This window comes from Botrytis porri, assembly GCF_014898465.1.
Source record: "Botrytis porri strain MUCL 3234 chromosome Unknown BPOR_013, whole genome shotgun sequence".
Taxonomy (NCBI): Eukaryota; Fungi; Ascomycota; class Leotiomycetes; order Helotiales; family Sclerotiniaceae; genus Botrytis; species Botrytis porri.
In genome coordinates, this window is record NW_024066087.1 from 516330 (window position 1) to 538790 (window position 22461).

The window sequence follows — 22461 nt, forward strand, 5'->3', positions numbered from 1 at the left end:
TCACCCCGACAAAAGCATCTCTTTACCCAGTGAATAAGAGGGATGAGAAAATGCAACTAAAGATGCAAGGTCTAATATGATGCTGGAAGGTGCACTCCGTGGTCTGGGTCGATTTGCCTGCGAGCATTAAATAGCGAAGAATTTCCTGCGTCAGATTCCTTTTCCTAAGCATACCTTTCTCACGAAGATATCACTTCTTCTCCATACTCAAGATGAAGGTCCCCTCAGCCTCTGTGGCGGCTTTGCTTGCCTACACCGCCAGTGCGTCGTACACCAACTCCACTCCGGTGTATAAGGATGCAAATGCAAGTGTGGATGATAGAGTTGCGGATTTACTGTCGCGGATGACCATTCAAGATAAGACTTCCCAATTGATTCAGGGCGATATCTCGAATTGGCGTAACATGACAGATGGAACGTTCAATGCAACCGGTTTAGCATGGAATATGGCGACTCGGGCTGGTCAATTCTACGTCGGTTATCCAGTTGCGCAACAGTTGATTGCGGACGGAGTAAGACAAGCACAAGACTATCTTATGCACAACACAACCTTGGGAATTCCAGCTCTGGTTCAAAGTGAAGGTATTCACGGTTTCTTGATTGGAAACGCGACAATCTTCAATTCGCCCATCGCACAAGCTTGCTCTTGGAACCCTGCCTTGATTAAAAAGATGGGAGCAGCAATTGCACAAGAGTCACTTGCTCTTGGTGTGAACCAAATTTTTGGACCATTGGGAGATTTGGCCCGTGAATTGAGATACGGAAGAGTCGAAGAGACCTTTGGCGAGGATGGATATTTAGCAGGCGAGATGGGATATGCTTATGTTAAAGGTAAGTCGACAAATTGTTTGATCCGGGAGTGTAGTTCTAATTGAACTAGGTCTACAAGCTGGAAATGTCAGCTCGACAGTGAAGCATTTTGCAGCCTTCGGAACCCCTGAACAAGGGTTGAACACTGGCCCACAACATGGTGGAGAAAGGGAACTTCGAACCACTTATTTACCACCATACAAGCGTATGATCATGGATGCCGATGCTTGGTCTATCATGTCTGCTTACCATTCATATGATGGTGTTGCACTTATCGCAAGTTATCACATTCTCACTGAAATTCTCAGAGAAGAATGGGGCTACAAATATTGGGTAACCAGTGATGCTGGTGCAACAGATCGTCTCTGTGATGCTTTCAAGATGTGTCGTTCCAAAGGCAACGGACTACCCATCGATTCAGATGCGGTGACCATGTTTGTAAGTGATGCTCAAATGTCGGATTGAAAGCTCTACTAATCAGATAAAGGCACTTCCAGCGGGTAATGATGTCGAGATGGGTGGTGGCTCTTTCAATTTCCAGAAAATCCCAGAGCTTGTCGAGTCTGGAGTTTTGGACATCGACATTGTAGACACCGCCGTATCGCGTCTTCTTCGTGCAAAGTTTGTCCAAGGTCTTTTTGAGAACCCATATCTTGCAGCACCAGCCAATGAGACCGCATCTTTGATTCACACTCAGGAACATATCGACTTGGCTCGAGAACTTGATGCTGAATCCATTGTCTTGTTGGAAAACGGAAAAGGTGTTCTTCCTCTTTCAAAAACGGCAAATGTAGCTGTTATTGGACCCATGGCACATGGATTCATGAACGTGAGTTATGGAAAATGATTCTTGCAAGATTTATCTAACAAGTTCTAGTATGGTGACTACGTCGTCAACGGAAGTATGTATCGAGGAGTAACTCCATTGGACGGAATACAAGCTGCTAGTTCAGGAAGTAAGATTTCAATATCTAAACATACAGTCATGCCATAGCTAACTTTTTAGGCGTGACCTATGCTCAAGGTTGTGAGCGCTGGTCCAATGACCAATCTGGATTTGACGAGGCTGTTTCCGTTGCTCAAGCTGCCGATGTAGCTGTCGTCGTTGTCGGAACATGGTCGAGAGACCAAAACCAACTTTGGCAAGGACTCAACGCCACAACAGGAGAGCACGTTGACATCTCATCCTTGAACCTCGTTGGCGCTATGCCACACTTGGTCAAAGCCATCATCGATACTGGAAAACCCACTGTTGTCGTCTTCTCATCCGGTAAACCCATCACCGAAGCATGGATTTCCGCAAATGCATCCGCACTAGTCCAACAATTTTACCCCTCCGAACAAGGGGGAAACGCACTCGCGGATGTCCTTTTCGGCGACGTCAACCCAAGCGGTAAACTCTCCGTCGGGTTCCCATACGATGTTGGAACTACCCCAATTTACTACGACTACTGGAACTCCGGACGTCCCAATTACCCAGGAGAATCTTTTCCCAATGGAACTCTCTCTTTTGGCCACCAATATGTCCTCAACTCCCCAATGCCTCTCTACGAATTCGGATATGGAAAATCATACTCCACATTTGAATACTCAGACGTTACTCTCTCAGCCACAAACGTCACCGCTAATGATACCATCACCGCTATCGTATCTGTCACTAATAACTCTACTCGTGATGGTGCGGAGGTCGTACAGCTTTACGTCCAAGATGTGATTAGCAGCGTCGTCGTTCCAAATATTCAGCTCAAGGGCTTCTCTAAAGTAGCCATTAAAGCCGGAGAAACCGAGACCGTCAACATCGATCTGAAGGTTGAGGAGGTTGGATTGTGGGATATCAGAATGAAGTATGTAGTTGAGCCAGGAGACTTCGTCGTGCAAATCGGAAGTTCGAGTGCGGACTTGAGGGCAAATGCTACTTTTACTGTTATTTAGAGGGGCGTCTAATCCTGTGGTTTATATATCACATATATAAATTAAAATGAAATTGATAATCTCATATTTGCTCAGTCTTTGCAGTTGTATTGAATGTTGAGTGTTTTTTTCTTCGTGATATCTATTTCATAACTAAAAATGCTTATTGTGGAGTATAAAGCAGATGAATTAAGACTCAAGTGCTAACTATATAGGTACGGAAGCTTGATGCTCGAACACACGAGTTGAAAGTTCTCCAACATCGTGTCCAGGCGATTCTTGTAATCATGGTTGTAAATTTTCCACTTCATCCGAAATACTCACATTCGTGTAGTCTTACTTGAGGATTATTTGACATACATCACAGACTATAGTGCATAAATCATACAATCCCATGCGCAGTATCTTCGCAAATTATCTACGACCAAAACTATAAATAAGACGAATGTAGCATTGGATTTATAAGCTTATATGTCAATCTAATTGACAATCTCCACGACCACCGAGGAATGGGATTCGACATTTGGGGCACATTGTAAGTACGGGTGGTTGTTGTGTATGATCTGATATGATATGATGTGATATAGGATTCTGAACACGGACTTGGTGTTCCTGGCGATGCTACTGGTATGATTTATTATAAGGTACTGAAGGATGGAGGATCAATAAGGTTGCACGCATTGAGATATGACCACCACTAAGGGGCTTGGCTAGTGGATTTGTATTTGGATGATGACGTTTTTTTTTTCGAGATGGAAGTGAAGAATTATATGAGATAAATAGAAATAACTGTATGAAACTAAAATGGTATCAAGAATGTGTAAAGTCAAGCGACTCAAAGTGTACGGAGTATCATGAAGCCATTTCGAACGGAAATGCGATCGCAAAATTCATCCCCTCAAAATGCACCAAGCCCACCTCTTAAATGCCAGTTCAATTTTCCGACGCCGTTCAAAAAATCCGCCGTATCTCCCTTTCTCCCATACTCTCTTCTCTAGAAACCATTACAAGCACCACTTCCAGCCACACTATTTAAATCCTTCGGGATAACTCCCGCATTTACCGCATCCAAATAACTCCAACGGTAATCATTCAACTGTGCCTTCCAAGTCCAGAAAATCCATCCCAATGCGTGATTCTCATATCCCATAACTTGTGCCTCAAACCATTTTTTATAGAATGCACCTTGAGTAGAGGTCGTCCAGCCCGCTGTATCTTGTACGTTATCTGGAGGAGAAAGAGAGAACTCTCCTACGACTGTTGGACCACCGGTACTAGAGATGGGGTTATATGTGCAAGAAGATTGGAGGTAGGCGGTTTGGGAGGCGGCGACGTTGGACCATTTAAGATAGCGATGCTCGTCATCTAAATGTGAAAGTATATGTTAGAAAGCCCATTGAGAGAAACATTTGGTGTGAAGAATTTCCGAGAATAGAATGAATAAATAAAGAACTTACAAGCCAAAGAAACACCCCCAGCCAGTCCAGCATTTGGATCTCCAGAGCCCCATCCTTGATCCATAGCCTGAACATGCAAAAAATTATTTGGTTTTACACCTGCCGCTGCTTCAGCATCTCGAATGGCCTTGTATGCCGCGGGATAAAACTGCGAAATCATACTCGCAGCCTGTCCAGCATCTTGAACTGGTTCGTTCACAACACCAATCATGCCAACGTTTCTGAATGCAGGGTTTTTGTGAATATTTGTTGTAAGCCAAGAAAGAAATTGTGCTCCACGAGCATATTGATAATCAGCATAGAAACCGGGGCTCGAGGCATATTGTCCTGAGTCCGGGTTACTTGCAACTTGCGCTCCGGGAGCTCCATGCATATCAATAATGATGAAGAATCCACGATTAGCGGCTGCATCGCAAATACTCTCGAGATACTGGAAACCGCCCTGAGGAAAATGTTCACTATCGGCGTAAACCAAACTTTCCATCATCCAATATCCAACTGGGATTCTGATTGTGTTAATACCAAAGCTTGCCATTTGTGCAATATCATCAGCGTTGATCCAAGTTTTCCAGTGATTTTGGAATGCAGCGTTAGCTTTTGCTTGTCCCAAACCAGACACACAATCGAATTCAGACTTATATGAACCGCAACCCATAGCTGACCAAGCGGTCTCGGCGATCCATGGTTCGAAGACGAAAAGAGATCCTAGATTCACACCTCGAATCTTGCCGGATGCTGGAGTCCAGCGACGTGCCGTCGGATGTTTTGCTTCCGGGTTGAAGAGAGATACGCCGTCTTCTGAGCGGAGGTCTTTTTCACCACCTGGCATCCATGCACTAACTGTGCTAGCCAACAAGACAGTAAGAAGTGTTAAAATGAACATATCGGGATAATGGAATAGAGAACGTTATTTCGAAATAAAGATAAGAGTTATGAAAGGTATTTAGGAAGGGGGAAAAGAGAATACCTCGGTTCCAGACTCACTATCCAAAAAAGAACGTATAGAAAGTTTACAAAAGAGTGTGATAATTTTAAAAAAACGGCGCGTGGTCAGATGAAAGTAACTTTCATAAAAGACTTGAGATGATAGAGAACAATCCTGTGCATGATGCCTCTTATAAGGTATCGCAGGAATGATTATTCGAAGGGTATGTTCCTTTCGACACACTAACTGCCCTTGACAATCACAGCGTTCCATCATGAACGTTAAATTACACCTCAATAGTCACAGTGACTAATCACAAGATCAAGTAAGGAATACACAAAAAGGGCCGTTTTTGTGTCCCTCCCGTCTAGTCATGAACTTGCTTCGGGGCAGTGTCATGTTGAAGTTACATGACATTCCCGCGAAGTTTAAATATACTTTTGAACATAGTAAAGTTCAGGACGAAAGAGATGAGCATGGCAGGGCAAACGTTCCTCCAACGTGATGTCCATAAGCGAATGGCCTAGTCAGATGTAAGGCTGGCTTGGGTAATAAGCAAGCTGATTGGATGAAACTTCAACACGTTATTTGCAGTTTCAGGGTTTCATAAATTCGATCTGAGATTTGGCCGAATCGTAATCACTTATGTAACGATGGACATCTTGATAAGGGAAGTTTGAGCAGCCACTAGTGGCTATTGGGAAAGTGCTTTCCCCAGTAGAGAAGAAAAAATGGCGGGGAAGTTCAGACTAACCAGATGGGTGTACCGACACAAAAGAATCCAGAATCCTTCCAATCTCGTTTGGAATAGTATGTTTCAAGACTACCAAGCTGCGGATTCGAGTAAAATCATTCTTTCTGAGACTCCGAGGATCTTTGGGACAGCTCTTTCACGAAAAGTTCGTCGACCAAAATAGGTTTCTCTGTCTCCGTTGGATGAAGCCATCTCAGCTTGTAGATGAAATGCCATCCGCAAAACGGCAGACGTGAGGGATCATCCACGGCCTGACATGAATTATACCCTCGCGATTTAAAAAAAAATCCAAGGATGGAACAACAAACAAAAAGCCCTATAGAATATCTGATTGTCGATCCTGTATGTAGAAGTTCCAGACTCTCATCATCAAACTCGAATTTGGATGTTGATTTTAGTATTTTAGCTTTTTCTCCAAGCCACGAGATTGAATTTGTTTTGGCGATTAGCGAGGTGCGCGTCTATCTGCTTTGAGCTCTAATCACATGATCTGCTAGCCCCAATCAGCCAGAATCTACTAAGTTCACGACATTTCGGCTAAATAATATGTTGTAGTGGAGATTCCGCTCTCATCGATGGTTTGCACAGCTGAGACTAGACTCGCACACCACGGTCAAAAGAGGTTGTACTGCAAGTAAACCTTATAGTCAATATTCGAATTCCACTCTTTTTCTCAAACACTTCCAGTTCTTTATTTCGAACCTAAAAATCAAATACTTGAAAAGTTCAATTTAGTTTAGATTGAATATTCAGACATATATTAAATGTTTGAAATTCCATCTTAGTTTGTGGTTATTCGCTCAGATGGAGACTAATTGACTTGTTAAATCATTTTTTTACTGCAACTAAGGATATAATTGACAACGTGTAACAGTGAAACCAAAACGATATCGAAGTTAGTTCGGGGATTAATCATCCTAGACTCAAGCAGCATTTGAGGATCAGGATCAACAGGCGGAGTATTCTGATGAGACGTACCGTGGCGTGCGATGAAGGAGCGAGTTCTTCTGCTGTCATTTAGATTCTTCCTCCACTCGGTATTGTGATTGAGGATGAGTGTGTATACTGAGCTGATGAGATCTCACCTGGAGTGCTGCCGCTAGCGGGCCTGTAGGCTGTAGATCACCTACCAAACCACTAAAATCCCCAAATGCCAATATGCCAATATGTTCACGTTTGCCTGAACCACCAACACCAACACCAACACCAACATCTTTCCATTTCGTGATAAGTGATAACCTTTCAATCCTGTCTCGTTAACCCTTTGTTTTCTATTGCGTTGTTTACTTTACACAAAGCCAGCTTCTTCGCTGCAGTTTTCCCACCATTCCAACAACGTTTTCCAAAATCACGTAACATTTCTTAAGCTGAAAACAGCTCTGTGATATTTCACATGATTGGTTCATAACTTCGTATCTTACTATCTTACTTGGTAGATCTGTGTAACTAGTGGGATTGTTCAGGGTCCTAACTAAGAGATCTACGAGAAGATCAAAAACTAATGCTTGATGACTCAATTGAACGTCTGACCGAAAGGCACTCATATATCTCGTGCAGATATCTCTACGTAAATACTCAGTGGTAAGCCAATTTAATCAGTTCACTGCTTGTTTTCGTACACACTTCATACATCATGGTTTCTTTCAAGAATGCTTTACACGCTTGGGCGGCTCCTAACCTCCTCCGCAGTGTCACAAGTTCTCGAGAAGACCCTTCTTGCACTAAAGCTATACCGTCTGATATTAGTATTGGTCAACCTAGAAATATATCAATCACAAGTTCGGATGTCCATCGATCCTATCTTATCGTTGTTCCACCTCTCTATACATCCCAATCGGCCACTCCCGTCATATTTTCTCTCCACGGAGGCCATCGAAATGCCTCGCAACAACTCGCGCTGGACCAAATGACAAATCCTGAATTTAACAACTTCGCCATAACAATATACCCTCAAGGAGTCAAGGTGACGAGATCCCTTCACTCGAAAATAGGGTACATATTAACAAGATCAGGGAAAATGGGAAGGTAACCCTGGAAACATAGCAAATGATACCCAGCTGGTCAGCGACATAATCGACAGTCTTGACAAAACATACTGTATAGACAGCACACGCATATGGGCCACCGGTAAATCTGATGGGGGAGGTTTTTGTAACACCCTAGCCTGTGATCCCATACTCTCTACCAAAATAGCTGCATTTGCTCCTGTCTCTGGTGCATATTATATTGACACGCAACCATGTTTCCCAAACAATGTTACGATCCCATGTTCTCCAGGGCGTCCCAAGATCCCCATGCTTGAGTTTCATGGGGGTGATGACTCGACGATTCATTATGATGGACAAGCTAATCGATCCAACCAGTGCATACCGACTATTCCGCATTGGGTACATCAATGGGCCCTGAGAGATAAGTTGGAGCTGAAGAATGTCACGACTAATTTGACACATGACACAGTAGTGTATAGCTTTGGAAAGGAAGAGGACGAAGGCTTAGTACAGCATGTTTTTGATAGGAATTTGGGACACGATTGGCCGAGTACGGTATTGAATTCCGATCTGATTGGGCATGGGGAAGGACCAGCGAGCTTCAATGCTACGCCTCTTATCTTGGATTTCTTTCAAAAGCATATTTTACCGTAATTTCGAGGTTGTGGTATCATCGATTAAGGATGTTCCATGGTCCGGATTGGCAGATGGAATAGAGGCTTTTGATTTCTGAGAAAAAGATAACACATTGGGGGTGGAATTCGTGTTTCAAAACTTTTGATTGTTTATCTCGATGCAGGAGTCGAAAGCTTTCGACTGTTGAACTGCGTCTTAGGATATTTAAATGCTTTCCAAACTCTGTATAGATATGATTTCATTGTTCCGCATTCTACTACGAATTGTGGTGGAACTACCAGTGGCCTCTCCTTATAAGAAATTTATCATACGCCAATCTTCAATATTTTTTCTCTTCAGACCCATTTCTGAAGAAAATTCCGTGATTGCGTGTGGCAGACCATTATTTATAAGGTTTTTACTGCTAGTAGTTGTAGCTCAATTTAGTCCTTCTCCAGAAGCCAGCGACATCCCACATGTCACGAATAGACTTCTTACATCACCAGCATGTAATTTCACCCTATAGGTCCTCAACATTTCGTACAACGCTTCGGAGAGAATCTTCTATCGAGAACTAATTGCATCTGAGAAACATGATTTTCTCGAGGACTGATGTTCAATAGACAGGCAGTGCAAGAACCTCGTCATCTTCAACCATAAAAGGGTGACATCTATTCCAATGCCCACCAGCGGTATTCGTATTCAAAAGCCATATTTACATGGACTGTTATGGTGAGTGAACTGAAAACAGCGTCTCAATCGAGTATGCCAACGACCACAGTTTCATTAGCTGGATGAACTAACGTACTATCATGTTTCTCTTCTCGGAGTGTTTCAAACTCAATGCTAGCATCAACAATACCAATCCCTTCATCAGCGCGAGCATGGACGAGTTCATGAAAGACAAAAGCCATCAAATCGCAGCTTCTTGATTAAACATTGGCCCTACATGAACACAATTTGGACAGGGCGTTATGACTTCGGCAAATTCAGACGCATGTGCACCATGAATGTCGACAAGTACATTTTAAGCCATGAAGCTTGAGCATCAGGTGGGGAGAATACTATACCGACTGTAGTATAAAGCAACCCACCAACCCAGAAATGGCTGCTGGGCTACCCCTGACTCAGTTCATTGATCGATTAGAAATGGCCCATGGATACCAACTGCTATCCGTAGTCCATTATTCAGAGGTTCTGAACTTATACTAAGGCTTGGAATCAACGCTGAAATCAAAAACAGAACCAATATAAATTTTGATGTATCATCCCATATTATCCAGTAAAGATCAAATTAAACTTTTAGAGAACTTTATGTAATGAGATAGTTCGTTTCCAATCAGGTTATGCGCTTCCCACTCAATGATTATCTTTTTCTTCAGAATTCGCTTTCGAATTACACACCAATATTTCCTTAAGGCAAAGCTTTCGCCTCCTACCTGAGGCTGCCTCCATTTTCGCTTAAGATTGACATGAATTGTAATACAATCTAATACCGTCCTTCAAAGAACTTCAATCATAAGTGATAAATTTTCATAGAAGTTATACTATTTTTAAATCTAACTCAAGAATTAATACACTAATACAGCTCATCTTTTAATGACAATTTAACTAATAGTTCAAATAATTTATACTAATAAAGATTTAGTTCTTTAAATACATAAAGAAGATAAAATTCATTATATAACTTTCAAATAAACTTCCTTGAATACTATACTTCTTATATACTAAGAGTTGATCTTTTTACTACTATTAGATACACCTTATTCAATCTAATACTAACATTTATGATCGAACAAATTCAAACAAACAAATCCAAATAATTTTTAATATTAACTCTATCAAGATTATAACAACTTTATTAGCTTGTATTTGATTCGACTTATTACAATAATGTTTACTGATACTCCAAAGTTATCGAACTCGAATCGAATCCTAGATATCTGTAATCTAAATCTGGAATATCAATCTGATAACGATGATATGGTCAATAAGCGAATTAAAAATAGAGCAACATCAAGAGATTGCTTTACTTCGTCAAGAAACTGCCGATCTTCATAAACAACTCACTTCAGCTCGCATACGAATTGCTACACTCGAGGAAAGAGCCATTCATAGGGATGCCCGCAACGACGAACTACAAAATACACTAAATGGGCGTGATGGGCGTGATGAGAAAGTAAAGGATCTAATGGATGAACGCAACAGGGGCCAATTGCCACGCAGCGAGGAAAGATATGGATATCAAATCCAGGCTCGGTATACTCAAACTCAGGCTCAGGATATTCAGATTCAAGAGCTCAAAAACATTCGAAACCTCCTACCCGCAGGAGCTATCTTGGTCCTATTAGCAATTGTTTTGTCGTGAAAATACTAGATGCCCTTGTAAGTGTATTCAGTTAAAAATGGGATCAAATTTCTAATATTGTTTTAGGATTGATTTCAACCTATGGCCTCAAAACCCTCAGCCTCGAAGATTGATCCCTTAACTTCTATTACTTTTCGACGAAATAAGCAATCGACTAAGGATTCTTTACTAGAGAGTCTATGAAGTAATTCACAACATGAATCATACTTAGACAAGATACCTTTCTTTTCTTTGATCAAGGGAGGCAAACTTATGTGTCACGGATTTACTAGCGGAGATATTGCCATTCTTTAGGCATCAACATCTCATATGGTCAGCGCTCTTTCTTGTTCTTGTTCCTCTTTTCGAGCTCTTCGTAGAATATCATATATCCTACCTGAACATTATTCCCAGCAACGTGATGATATGATCGATTAAGTTGGCTATTGAAACTCTTTGCGTGAATAATTTAGCTTGATTGTATGGCAAACATCACATGCCTAGACAGCACCTAACAGAATAAATGATTATTATAGATATCAAGATATGATCGTCGTAGATGTTATACGTGACATGTTATATCGCCCCATTTTCTATCGTCTGGATGAAAAATCGGCAGCCACATTGTATGACGCACGTGAAGGGAACCTTACATCTGGTTGTCTTCACTAGCCATCTAATATGACTGTTCTCTAGTGTGTAGAACATCTAATGCAACCATCTATCAAATCAATCCCCTACGTTCCTTTGCCGCTGTCAGTCGTTATGTCAACATTTTAATTCTTAACTGTCCAATACCCTCCTGTCTCTACATATACCATACAATACACACCTCTAAATGTACCTATGGTTGAGAGTATTCAAGGCGTGAATCTAGCTAGTAGAGGAGATCAAGGAATTTGGAAGTGTTGTTTCAAAATGTGTTCGAGATGAAAGTTATGTAATTAGGTTTTCATAGGTTTTGTAACTGATATCTACTTACAGAATATAGAAAACTTCCCATACGGACAGGGTGTACGCCCCTCTTTTCATCGAAGAAATCTTGCCACCTTTTCGATTACTTGTGCTTGGTATGTAATCACCAAAATTTGAAAACGCACTATGTAGAAGAGGCTGTGATTTATATTGACACAACGTACTATAATAAACTTTGCAAAATGGAACACTCGAGATGAACTTTACCAGCAAGCTGACAGGGAGATTCTTGATCTTGATTCGTTATCAGGAAATGATTTGACTTTGGGGATATCTCTTGGAGGTTAGTTCTAGAATAATAATCATAACATTAGTATTCTAATAGTGGTGGAAGACTTAGTCACTTTTAGCTTTAGGAATAAATCGAATATGTGATATGATAGTTGAAGTGAAGTCAAATTATAAGAAAGAGCTGAATCTAGCTGAATTTGCTTGCTTTTTCTAGGTTTTCTTCAATGAATATCCTAGGTTTATAATGAAATTCTAGTAGTTTTCATGCTTACAAACAAGATCGATTTAAATCAAATCTTATAGAATCATTTTTATTATAAAAAGAAAGTACAGTCAATCAATTTAGTCCGTTTTATTAACAATCTTTCATGTAATTCCATTCCATTCTATTCTATTATAAATCAATTTGATAAGAGATATAATAATATGATAATATAATTTTATAATATAAAATCATATTATACATGTATTAATCATCAAGATATCTCTTAACCAGCGATATATTAATAATGTAGTTTAACACCGAGTAAGCCATATCACCAAGTAGACCACTTTCACCTCAATTTACATCTTCAAATATAGATTATTTAACAATTATTGAATTAATTGATTTAAATTATTAAGAATTTAATAATCTAGAATCTATTACATTATTTTGACAGATTTTTATATTATAATTTAACTTTCTATATTTATCATAGTATCTATTAAAGAATACTTTTTTATTAGGATTTCCTTTATTTTGATGTTTATTATATTAAATCTAAATATCAATTTTTTATTGGAATAATATATTAAGAGTTTCTTGTTCAGTGTTACGGGAGCTGCCTCTAGGGTCACGTGGAAGTGTCTAGAGATCTCTCGAGGTAGTTTAGATTAGACTTCAAGTAGGAATTCAATAAGGTTGTAATTGGTTGCAATTCTCGTAATTATAGTAATGAAACTAATGATTGTTCTTGAGCACGAAGCTCTACATTGTAATGAAACCCATTCCCTATATAGACCTTTGTTCTGAAGTCGACCGACAAATCGACCGACAAATCGACCGACAAGTCGATCGATAAGTCGATCGACTTTTGATCACATAACACTTGTCCCGTGATTCCTATTGTCCTAGCTTGTCCTTTTGTCCTAGAGTTTAATCCCCTAGGACATTACTAATCCTAGTGAAGCCTTTTTGCTTACTGTGTTCTGTCTTTCCTAGGACCTACTATCCTGGGAATTATGTTCTAGGTTTCTAGGGTATCCTATAACTAATACTATATACATGCCTGAGGATTTCCTTGGATGCCTAATGTCCCCCAGTATACTACAACTGAATCACTGAGGCCTATAATACCATTATAGCCTATAAGTTGGTGATTTCTACAGCCTGTTACTAATCCGTTGTAACATTCAGTAAGTATTTCTTTTTAATATAATTAAGTTTTTTTCATATGTCGATACTTATTTAATGTCTCATTTGCTTTTCGAAGTATATAAATCTTTATATTTAAAAGTGTATTTTTATAAGCTAATCTCTTTATATTTTTAGCTAGAATTAATATAATTTTAAATAAAAATATAGAGGAGCTTAATTAATAACGATTTATTTGAGATTTAATTAATATTAATTAAGAAATAATTTCAATTAAATTATAAAAAATTTGAAAAATTTATTAATTTAGAGTGAAAAAAAGGGGGATAGGTATATAAATTCGAATATCTAATTTTAAAAATATAGCTTCAAAATTAAATAATATTAAACCTATTCTTTAAAATTTTGATTTTATATTCTAAAAGGTAATTGATTTTTTATATATAATTTTAAGAGCTATAAAGAATTCAATCTTTGAAATATGATTAATATATAACTTAATAAATCTATTAATTTGATTACTATATAAATATTTTAGATTACTAAAACAGTTAATATCAAATGATTAAATTAAATAATTTGAATATAATAATAAACATATATATTTAATATTATTTTCTTTATAATATACTTAAAAAGCTTTTGATTTATAACTTTTATGTTTATTTAATACTAACATTCGATATTTACCCTTTTTTCAATTCTTAATATATTTATCGAAATATTTCAATCATTCTAAACTCATCTCATTATTTATTCATTCATTAAATATAGATTTAATAGCCTAATTTGTAAAAAGATCGGTTTCGATATATTAATTGAAGAAATGAATTTATCCTTGAACTATTAAAAATAGGGAAATAATTTCATTCTTTTTATTTCCATATATTATTATTATAGCCCATTCTCAATTACCTAATTATACTACCTTACTTCTACTATTTTGTTACGACGGCATCCAACATACCGCATCACATGATCAGGAAGTCACGGGATTAGGAACTCCCACTGGATCCCACTGCTCCCACCTGGTGGGATACGATGGGATCAATGGGACAATAGAGAATGAAGGTTTATATAAGGGAATGGGTTTCATTATAATATAAAGCTTCATGCTCAAGAACAATCATTAGTTTTATTATTATAATTACGAGAATTGTAATTAATTATAACCTTATTGAATTCCTACTTGAAGTTTAGTTTAAATTACTTCGAGAGAACTCTAAACACTTTCACATGACCCTAGAGGCAGCTCCTGTAACATATTTCTTTCAGTATTAATTATTATTATTACTATATATATAATTTCTATTATAAAGTTTATTTCATCGAAATTATAAAAACCTTCATTCAAAATATCATATTTATTTATATATTTATAACTAATCAAAATTATTCTTTAAAAAGCTTAGAATTCTGATAAAAAGCTTTTTGAAAATTATAAATACAACTAAAACACATCTTTAATTCGATTCAACACTTTGCAAATCAATATATCCAAAGCTTTTCAACATATTTCGTATTCCTCAATTCGAAAATATAATTTGCTATATCTTCTATATTCTTAAATTTAAATAAATGTTACGACGGTATCCAACATACCGCGTCACATGGCCGAACGGTCACGTGATGGACCTAGAGGATCTAGGGGATCGAAGAATAAATGTCTAGATCTATAAGATCCAAAGGATCCAAGCAGAACAGAGCCTCATGGTTCTATAGAGAATGAAGGTCTATATAAGGAATAGGGTTTCTTTATATATAGAGCTTTGTGCTTAAAAACAATCATTAGTTTCATTACTATAGTTACGAGAATTGCAACCAGTTACCAACCTTATGTTACGGGAGCTGCCTCTAGGGTTATGTGGAAATGGCTAGAGATCTCTTAAAGTGGTTTAGATTAGACTTCAAATAGGAATTCAATAAGGTTATTAATTGGTTACAATTCTTATAATTATAGTAATAAAACTAATAATTGTTCTTGAGCACGAAGCTCTATATTATAATGAAACTCATTTCTTTATATAGATCTTCCTGCTCTACAAAGCCCATGGTTCTGTCCTACTTGGATCCCTTGGATCCTAAGCTCCAAAGGCTCCTGGCTCCTTGGATCCTAAGCTCCAAAGGTTCCAACGTCCTGTCACATGACACTCGTCATGTGATCCAATGTTACCCGTCGTAACACCTTATTGAATTCCTACTTGAAGTCTAGTCTAAACCACCTCGAGAGAACTCTAGACACTTCCACGTGACCCTAGAGGCAGCTCCCGTAACAATAAAAAACCTTTTGAATTTATATTAAGAATATATTAAATAATCACTTTCTCTTTTAAATCTATAATTTTATAACAATTCGCTCAAATCTCTATATACAAAAGTAAACCGTTCATTCTATAATGTTACGATGAGTAACAGAATGCCATGTGACTAGTGTCACGTGGTGGAGTTCTCAGGAGCCAGGGCTCCAAATCAATATCAAAGAATGAAGATCTATATAAGGAATGGGATTTCATTATAATATAGAGCTTCATGCTTAAAAGAATAATTATTAGTTTTATTACTATAGTTACGAGAATTACAATTAATTATAACCTTATTGAATTTCTATTTGAAGTTTAATCTAAATTATCTCAAAAGATCTCTAGACATTTCCACGTGATTCTAGAGGTAGCTCCTGTAACATATAATTAATTATTATACAAAATATATTATATAATCGAGCAATTTGTCGAATACTTAGTTTTTTATCTTTTTAAAGAGCTTTAATAACTAAAAGTAAACATACTTCTTTATTTATAGATTCCATAATAAATAATTGATAAAACGCATATTGAATATAAAGAGTGTAAATTGAGATGAAAATGGCCCACTCGGTATTAAACTACGTTAAATGAGTTAGTATAAGTTACTTATTATAGAATTTCACAATATCAACGATGGCGAGTTCGCCGACATCTTCCATTATGTCTTCAACGTCTTCAGGCTCAATTATTTCTGGAAACCTCTTCAAATTGATGCTCGAAAACGACGAAAATAACTTTGCGTTCGAGGAGTATAGCTACTCAAGCCCGGTGTTGAGGCGGACAAAGCATTATTCGATCAATCCTCTAGGACCACAACTAACATATGAATCGAGGAACAAGGTCTAGTTTGGATGCACAAAACTATGCCGCATCTTTCTCTTAAATAGCGAGTTGTGTATTCGCATTTGGTCTTAAACGCGCAGATTATACACAATATTTCACAAATCCACGAACTATTTGAAAGCACTTTCTAGAACTTAAATTGAATCCACATTTTTGATGGAATTTGTAGGGAGGGAAAGTCGTAAAACAATCGAGAAAGATAGTCCGGATGCTCACTTCAATCTAGAAAAAAATTCGTCCTTTTCATGAGTCACTGTAGGCTATCATAGGATTCAGTACTCCAAAGGTATACTGTATTTTCTATGGATATCCCATAGCTACAGTCGTATGCCTTGTTTAAATGAATTATTGGCGTTGAAGCGACTCCCACGTCCGCTGTTTCAAAGAAGTGCAAAGGATTCAACGAATTCATGGCGGAATTGAATCGACATCTAAACTAACCCCTAGTCCGGGAGTACTTTCAAGACGCCGATATCGACAATCCCTGGTTTCCATGTGGCTTCATTCGTGAATTCATCATAAAAACTACGGACGAAAAGTAGTTGATGACGAGCGCAGAGAAGAGGGAGATCATGACGCTGGTGACAACAAAAACAATGATGGCGATGGTGAAAGTGACGGACCAGGTAAGAGAGGTGCCAAGCCGCCGCAGCAAAAATCACAACAATCTTCGTTCTCACAATCACTTGTTATTTCGTCAAAATTTTACGCCAAAAGCGAGAAATATAGCGGGGATAGTGTCAATTTAAACTTCTAACTCTCCAACATGCTCACTATTCTCAAAATCTTTGCCATAATGTGTGACTACAGCGCACTAGACTTCTTTGGTACTCAGGGCGACGCCGATTTCTCAGAACTTTGCGACTACATGCAGAACGACTTCGAAGAAGATGAATATCAGCCCAACATGTTCTCTCAATGTAACAGCATTGCATTGCACTCAAGTCGAGCAAGAGGAAAAACAAAGATAATCCACTCAGCGAATGTTTCACAACCATAACCTGGGAACCCCTTCTGTTGCAACATAGCCTCGATCCAATCACACCTACACAATAAGTTTGTTATGGCCGGCGAGGAGGTAGAAGTATGTAATATGGCTTATTTCGACTCAAAGAATGATATGCCGGGTTAAATAAATCAATTAAGCAGTCCGTAAAGGCGTGAGAGACATTGCATGAAAACCAGGAAGATGCAGTATTTTTAATTTGCCGCAGATTCCGCAACGATGGCGATGGCCAGCCAGACTCCAGGAACAGCTTCCGTTACGAATCACGGCAACAATCTTTGTAGACTCGAAGCAAGCATGTTATATTTACAAGAAAGAGGTGTGTCGATCAACTGAATATTCTCAAGAGGAGCAAGACGTGAACACCAGGAGATTTTCGAAACGAGAAAAACAAGACCTTAGATAAACGATACAATTACTGAATCATTGAGTACAAGGGGGAAGTCACTAACGCCGACTCGAATTCCGATGCCGAAAGGAGCAACTTTTTAATAGGATTCGATATCGAAGATACTGTCGACGATGGTTTCTCCAAAAGTTCAGGGCCGCAGAAAAGAGTTTGATGATTGATATTCTGGTTCCGAGATAATGCTGCGAGAATATGAAAATTATGGAGATGAAGTGGATCGATCGCAAATCAACCCTGAGGACGCAACGACTGATAATGGTTCACATTAAGCACTGAAGGACTTGCAATTGAATCATACTAATAAATTGTTACTAAGGATACACAATAGGAAGAGAGGGGATATAATAAGAAAGGAAAGCTAGGAGAAAACTGGCCTTGTGAAGGGGTATGGCTTTTTCTGTTATATATAATGCAAATGAACTCTAAGATGTATGTTTGTAGTTGGAAGACCAGAAAAAAGATGAAGAAGAATATAAGTCAATCAAGGTCATAGTGTTTTGAATACTCCTAGGAAAACAGAGAACGAATTAAATAATTAAATAATAATTTTATCTATAGAAATCAGCTAATTATTTAACTAACTAATTAGAATAAAATGTTAATAGAGACGATGAAAAAAATTACGGAATTACAACCTGAATTTTAGCGCAATTGAGATACTTTATTAATAATTCATAATTATTATTCTTATTCTGATTAATAATACTACGAGGTGTATTGATCTATAAGATAGTTCTACATGTCTACTTTTCATATATCCACCCATCTGACCAATCGACTTCCTGTTGATACATCGGCATCTGACTTTTGTTGGGAGATATATCCAAGATCAAGGAACATGCATTTCTGAAGACCGAATCATTGCAAACACGGCGCGAATATTTCCTATCGTTCGTCCAATGGAGCGATAAGCATTTATCTGCATGCATGTGGTCAGACTTGTGTGGGAACTTGCCCTATAGAATTAGGGTTATTCGGTATGGCGAGCGCCAAAGGCTACCTGCTCACCAATCTTTTCACAACATATGCAACAGGAGGACAAAAAGAACGGTGGAGGTGGAATAAATGTCCTATCAAGTTTCTAATATCTGAACCTTAATCTATTCCAGAAGCTTTCAGTGGAGAGTCACTTGCAGACGTTATTACACAGGGTAGTAAATGGGATGGGCTTAGACATGCAGTCCAACAGATTTCCGTTTGACATGGCTATATTGCCACCATGTTGACAGATCAGATCTCAACAGCTCTGCAGAAAACATATCTCATGATAGTATATTGACGTTAGACAACATATATCACTGAGATGTTTTCTTGGTTCGGCGACAAGATAGGGTATAGATTTTTTTATAGAGCCCGGGCCTCATACTACCTACCCTATGAAAAACCTAGAAGCAATTATGAACACACTTCACCATGATCTCTGCTATTGTGACGACGTGTCTTGTACGGCAGCCGATCAGTGGCTTTTCGACGCGTTTTTCTCCTCAATCATATGACCCACTATGCAGACTCTTGCAGGAAGCCTTCCCACTTTGAAACCACCAACTAGGCTAAGAGCCAAATGTAAAATAAAATTAAGTAGGGAGTATCGTGGTAGGTGTCGTTGGGGCAGCACAACATGCAATTCTCCCAAACCAATAGACATGGCTTCGCTCATCTTGGCTCTCTGAAGGAAGACTACTTATATCTCTTTGGCAAGCTGATCTCTTTTTTTCTCTGGACTTTGTCCGTGGTCCTATTGAATAGTTCTTCGTGCCATATTTTTACGCGTCGGAAATTTTTGGAAAGCCGTTCGATTTTCTGTGTAATCAAAAAATTCTCTTCATCGAATATTGCTCGTCGTATATCAGCAGTATGTTGCTGTCATCGCGTGCGACAAGAATACTCGAGGAGGTTAAGAATGTAAGCCACTGGACCTCTTCGTTCTCGCCATTTATAAGTTTGTAGATGCTCGATAATCCTGCAAACGAAAGTGTGATTTTGCACGGAATGTGGTTCCTTGCTAATCTTCCTCCGATATTAGGGTTGCTGCATGCTTTACGGCGCTGAGTTTTTCACTGAAGATGAATGGGTGAAACTAGACGCATTACTGCACAAGGGAAGATATGTTTTTACAAACGGCCCCCAAAAACAGTTGCAAGATGCGTTCGAACCATCGGAATCTCAACAGCTCGTGAGATTCGAAGACAAAGCAGTATCTGAACCTCCCAACGATACGCAAGGTGACTTTCACGAGCATAATGGACCTTCTGAAGATGAACCCAAATCAGACGCCTTGGTCACATTGACTAGCAATGGCTATGGAAATTTTTCGGGATCACGATCAGATGCAACTTGCTTCCATTGTCAGGCTCGTCCCCAGCTCCCCGAAAATGAGGCTCGTGTCAAACTACCCAAGCCAAAGTATGATCCATCCGCAGCGGAATTTGTTCGTGATTGTGAGCCAAAGAAGGAGACATCAACACAACAGGAGCCAACAAGAGACAATGACGAACCCAGAATAATTCTTACTAGGAGTGTGGCCAGTCCTGGTACCAAACCAATGCCTGTCGGCCCACGATCTAAGAAGACAACTTCTCTCGCCCAAGTAGGCAAGTCTTACAAAGCCATCAAGGACTTTCAACCACCACCTGAGGCTCTTGGCGGGATCCAAATATCTTGTGGTGACAAAATTAAGGTCAAAAAGCCTATTGGTGCCAATCTTTGTCTGGGGTGGAATTGCAGAAGTGGGTTATTTGGTAGTTTTCCTGTGTCTGCCATCTTAGAGGATGAGAAGACAAGCAGCAAGAAAATGGATCATAGCAGCCCAGCTCCCAAAAAAACCGGCGGCTTTTCGATGGATGAATATGATAATAGAAAAACGGCCGAAGTGAGTCCTAAATCACATGCTCTCTAGACCGTTTATATCCTTAACTATATCAATCATAGACTGATGCTAGAGATTTTTAGTGGGCGGATGACGATGAAGATGACATCTTACCACCGCCGACTGAGCCACAGAAAACCTCGAACAGTGTCGAAGAAACGAACCAGATAGAAAGCCTGGATCGACCTGAACCTGCTGTTTCGGCTAATAGTGACCGCGAGATCAATAGTGAGAGTGACAGCGAGAGCGCTGGAATAGAGTCAAGAGTCTCTAGTCTAAATACAGAGCATGATGAAGATGTAGTCAATGAGCAGAAGCCGAACGATGCGGACTATGAAAATAAGGTTAGTTTCACTTTCGTTGACACATCCCTCAGACTTCTTTGTGAACTCAGCTTAATATCACAAAGTCGACTACCTAAGGGCAAACAGTTATACACAGAGTTCAATGAAGGTTAGTGCTTTTATATAGTCTTGTGTTTTCAGTCGATCGATGTGTGGTATTGCAAGTGAGATCAACAAGGCTGCGTACTGAGGTTCAAACAACATCATACATGAATAACAACCTCAAAAATACAACTGAATTTCTCTTCCAAAAAATATCATTCTTCAAATCACAAATTAACCCTTCATACCAGGAACGACAAATGACCAAATATCGTCCCAACAGATCATACAACAGTTCTCCTAAACCCGGAAAATTCATGACCACCCGGGACAGACTTCGTATAGAACCTCATGAAATTGTCGTTCCCAAGACCGAAGTCTGTTAGTAAGTGCCCCAACTCCCTCTCCCTCCCTCACCCCCAAAACCCCCCACTAACCCCATCCAGTTACTGGGATAGTCCCAAAGGCTGTCGCTTCACGGAAGAGCAATGTCGCGATCTCCACGAACATCGCGAATACACCTTGCAAACCAACATACGAAACGGCAAAATCAACCCGGGACTTCTCTACGATGTCGTGTACGCGATTCCCTCCCCAGAACCCGGCAAGCCGCATCAGCCCGCCGACCCTAGCACCACGGTCGGAAAACGCTTCACGTGTTTCTTTTGGCACAGCTACACATCGTCTGAGAGTAGCAGGAAGTGTCTCAATTCCGCTGCGGCGTGTCAATTTCTTCATACGTATGTTGGAAGCGAAGGGATCTTATATAAGGAAGTGCAAATCCAAGCGTTTAAGAATCGGAACAGGAAACCGGTTGCGAAACAACCGCTTTCGCCTCCTTCCGAGGCAGTGAATGATGAGGGATGGGGATCGGCTGAAAATGCGTCGCCTGCTTTAGATTGGTAGACGAGAAGCAAGCATATGGATTGCAAGATAGAGATCAAGGCTACCAAATGGACATTGTACACATGGTATGTACTTTGGACCAATAGGAATATAGCGAGGATCATCGATAGGAATCTTTGATAAGATAGCTTTCGTTTTCTTCGGGCGAACATTCGCCAAATATGGTTCTTTTAATTAACTAAATTGACAAAGTGGGATTTTTGACTAAATTGACAAAATGGGATTATAACATAGCTTGGAACAATAAAAACAGAAAATCATACTCTACTTCTTCTCATTGTGCTTTGGTGATGCCGTGCAATGTTCCCAAAGGAATTTTGAGGTATTTCTGTAATGAAGATTCTCATGTTAATGCTATTTGCAGGCAGCCAA

General features: G+C 39.2%; 5 protein-coding genes across 5 annotated transcripts; 4 read left to right on the plus strand and 1 right to left on the minus strand.

The window, feature by feature from the left end:
• Positions 1–212: 212 nt before the first annotated feature.
• EAF01_009079 (uncharacterized protein) lies at positions 213–2742 on the plus strand (the record flags this gene model as incomplete). Its single annotated transcript, XM_038917335.1, has 5 exons — positions 213–831; positions 881–1248; positions 1298–1639; positions 1688–1766; positions 1817–2742. 5 exons carry the CDS (start codon positions 213–215, stop codon positions 2740–2742), a joined length of 2334 nt encoding a protein of 777 aa, XP_038766940.1.
• A 914-nt stretch (positions 2743–3656) lies between these two features.
• Positions 3657–5061, minus strand: EAF01_009080 (uncharacterized protein; the record flags this gene model as incomplete). The annotated part of the gene is made up of 2 exons (XM_038917336.1): positions 3657–4086; positions 4179–5061. 2 exons carry the CDS (start codon positions 5059–5061, stop codon positions 3716–3718), a joined length of 1254 nt encoding a protein of 417 aa, XP_038766941.1. The 3' UTR covers positions 3657–3715.
• A 2429-nt stretch (positions 5062–7490) lies between these two features.
• EAF01_009081 (uncharacterized protein) lies at positions 7491–8739 on the plus strand (the record flags this gene model as incomplete). The annotated part of the gene is made up of 2 exons (XM_038917337.1): positions 7491–7820; positions 7870–8739. 2 exons carry the CDS (start codon positions 7491–7493, stop codon positions 8497–8499), a joined length of 960 nt encoding a protein of 319 aa, XP_038766942.1. The 3' UTR covers positions 8500–8739.
• Positions 8740–10438: 1699 nt separating this feature from the next.
• EAF01_009082 (uncharacterized protein) lies at positions 10439–10900 on the plus strand (the record flags this gene model as incomplete). Its single annotated transcript, XM_038917338.1, has 3 exons — positions 10439–10719; positions 10791–10845; positions 10895–10900. 3 exons carry the CDS (start codon positions 10439–10441, stop codon positions 10898–10900), a joined length of 342 nt encoding a protein of 113 aa, XP_038766943.1.
• Positions 10901–19785: 8885 nt separating this feature from the next.
• On the plus strand, positions 19786–22089 carry EAF01_009083 (uncharacterized protein; the record flags this gene model as incomplete). Its single annotated transcript, XM_038917339.1, has 5 exons — positions 19786–19833; positions 19955–20800; positions 20881–21141; positions 21435–21568; positions 21630–22089. 5 exons carry the CDS (start codon positions 19786–19788, stop codon positions 22087–22089), a joined length of 1749 nt encoding a protein of 582 aa, XP_038766944.1.
• Positions 22090–22461: the final 372 nt, after the last annotated feature.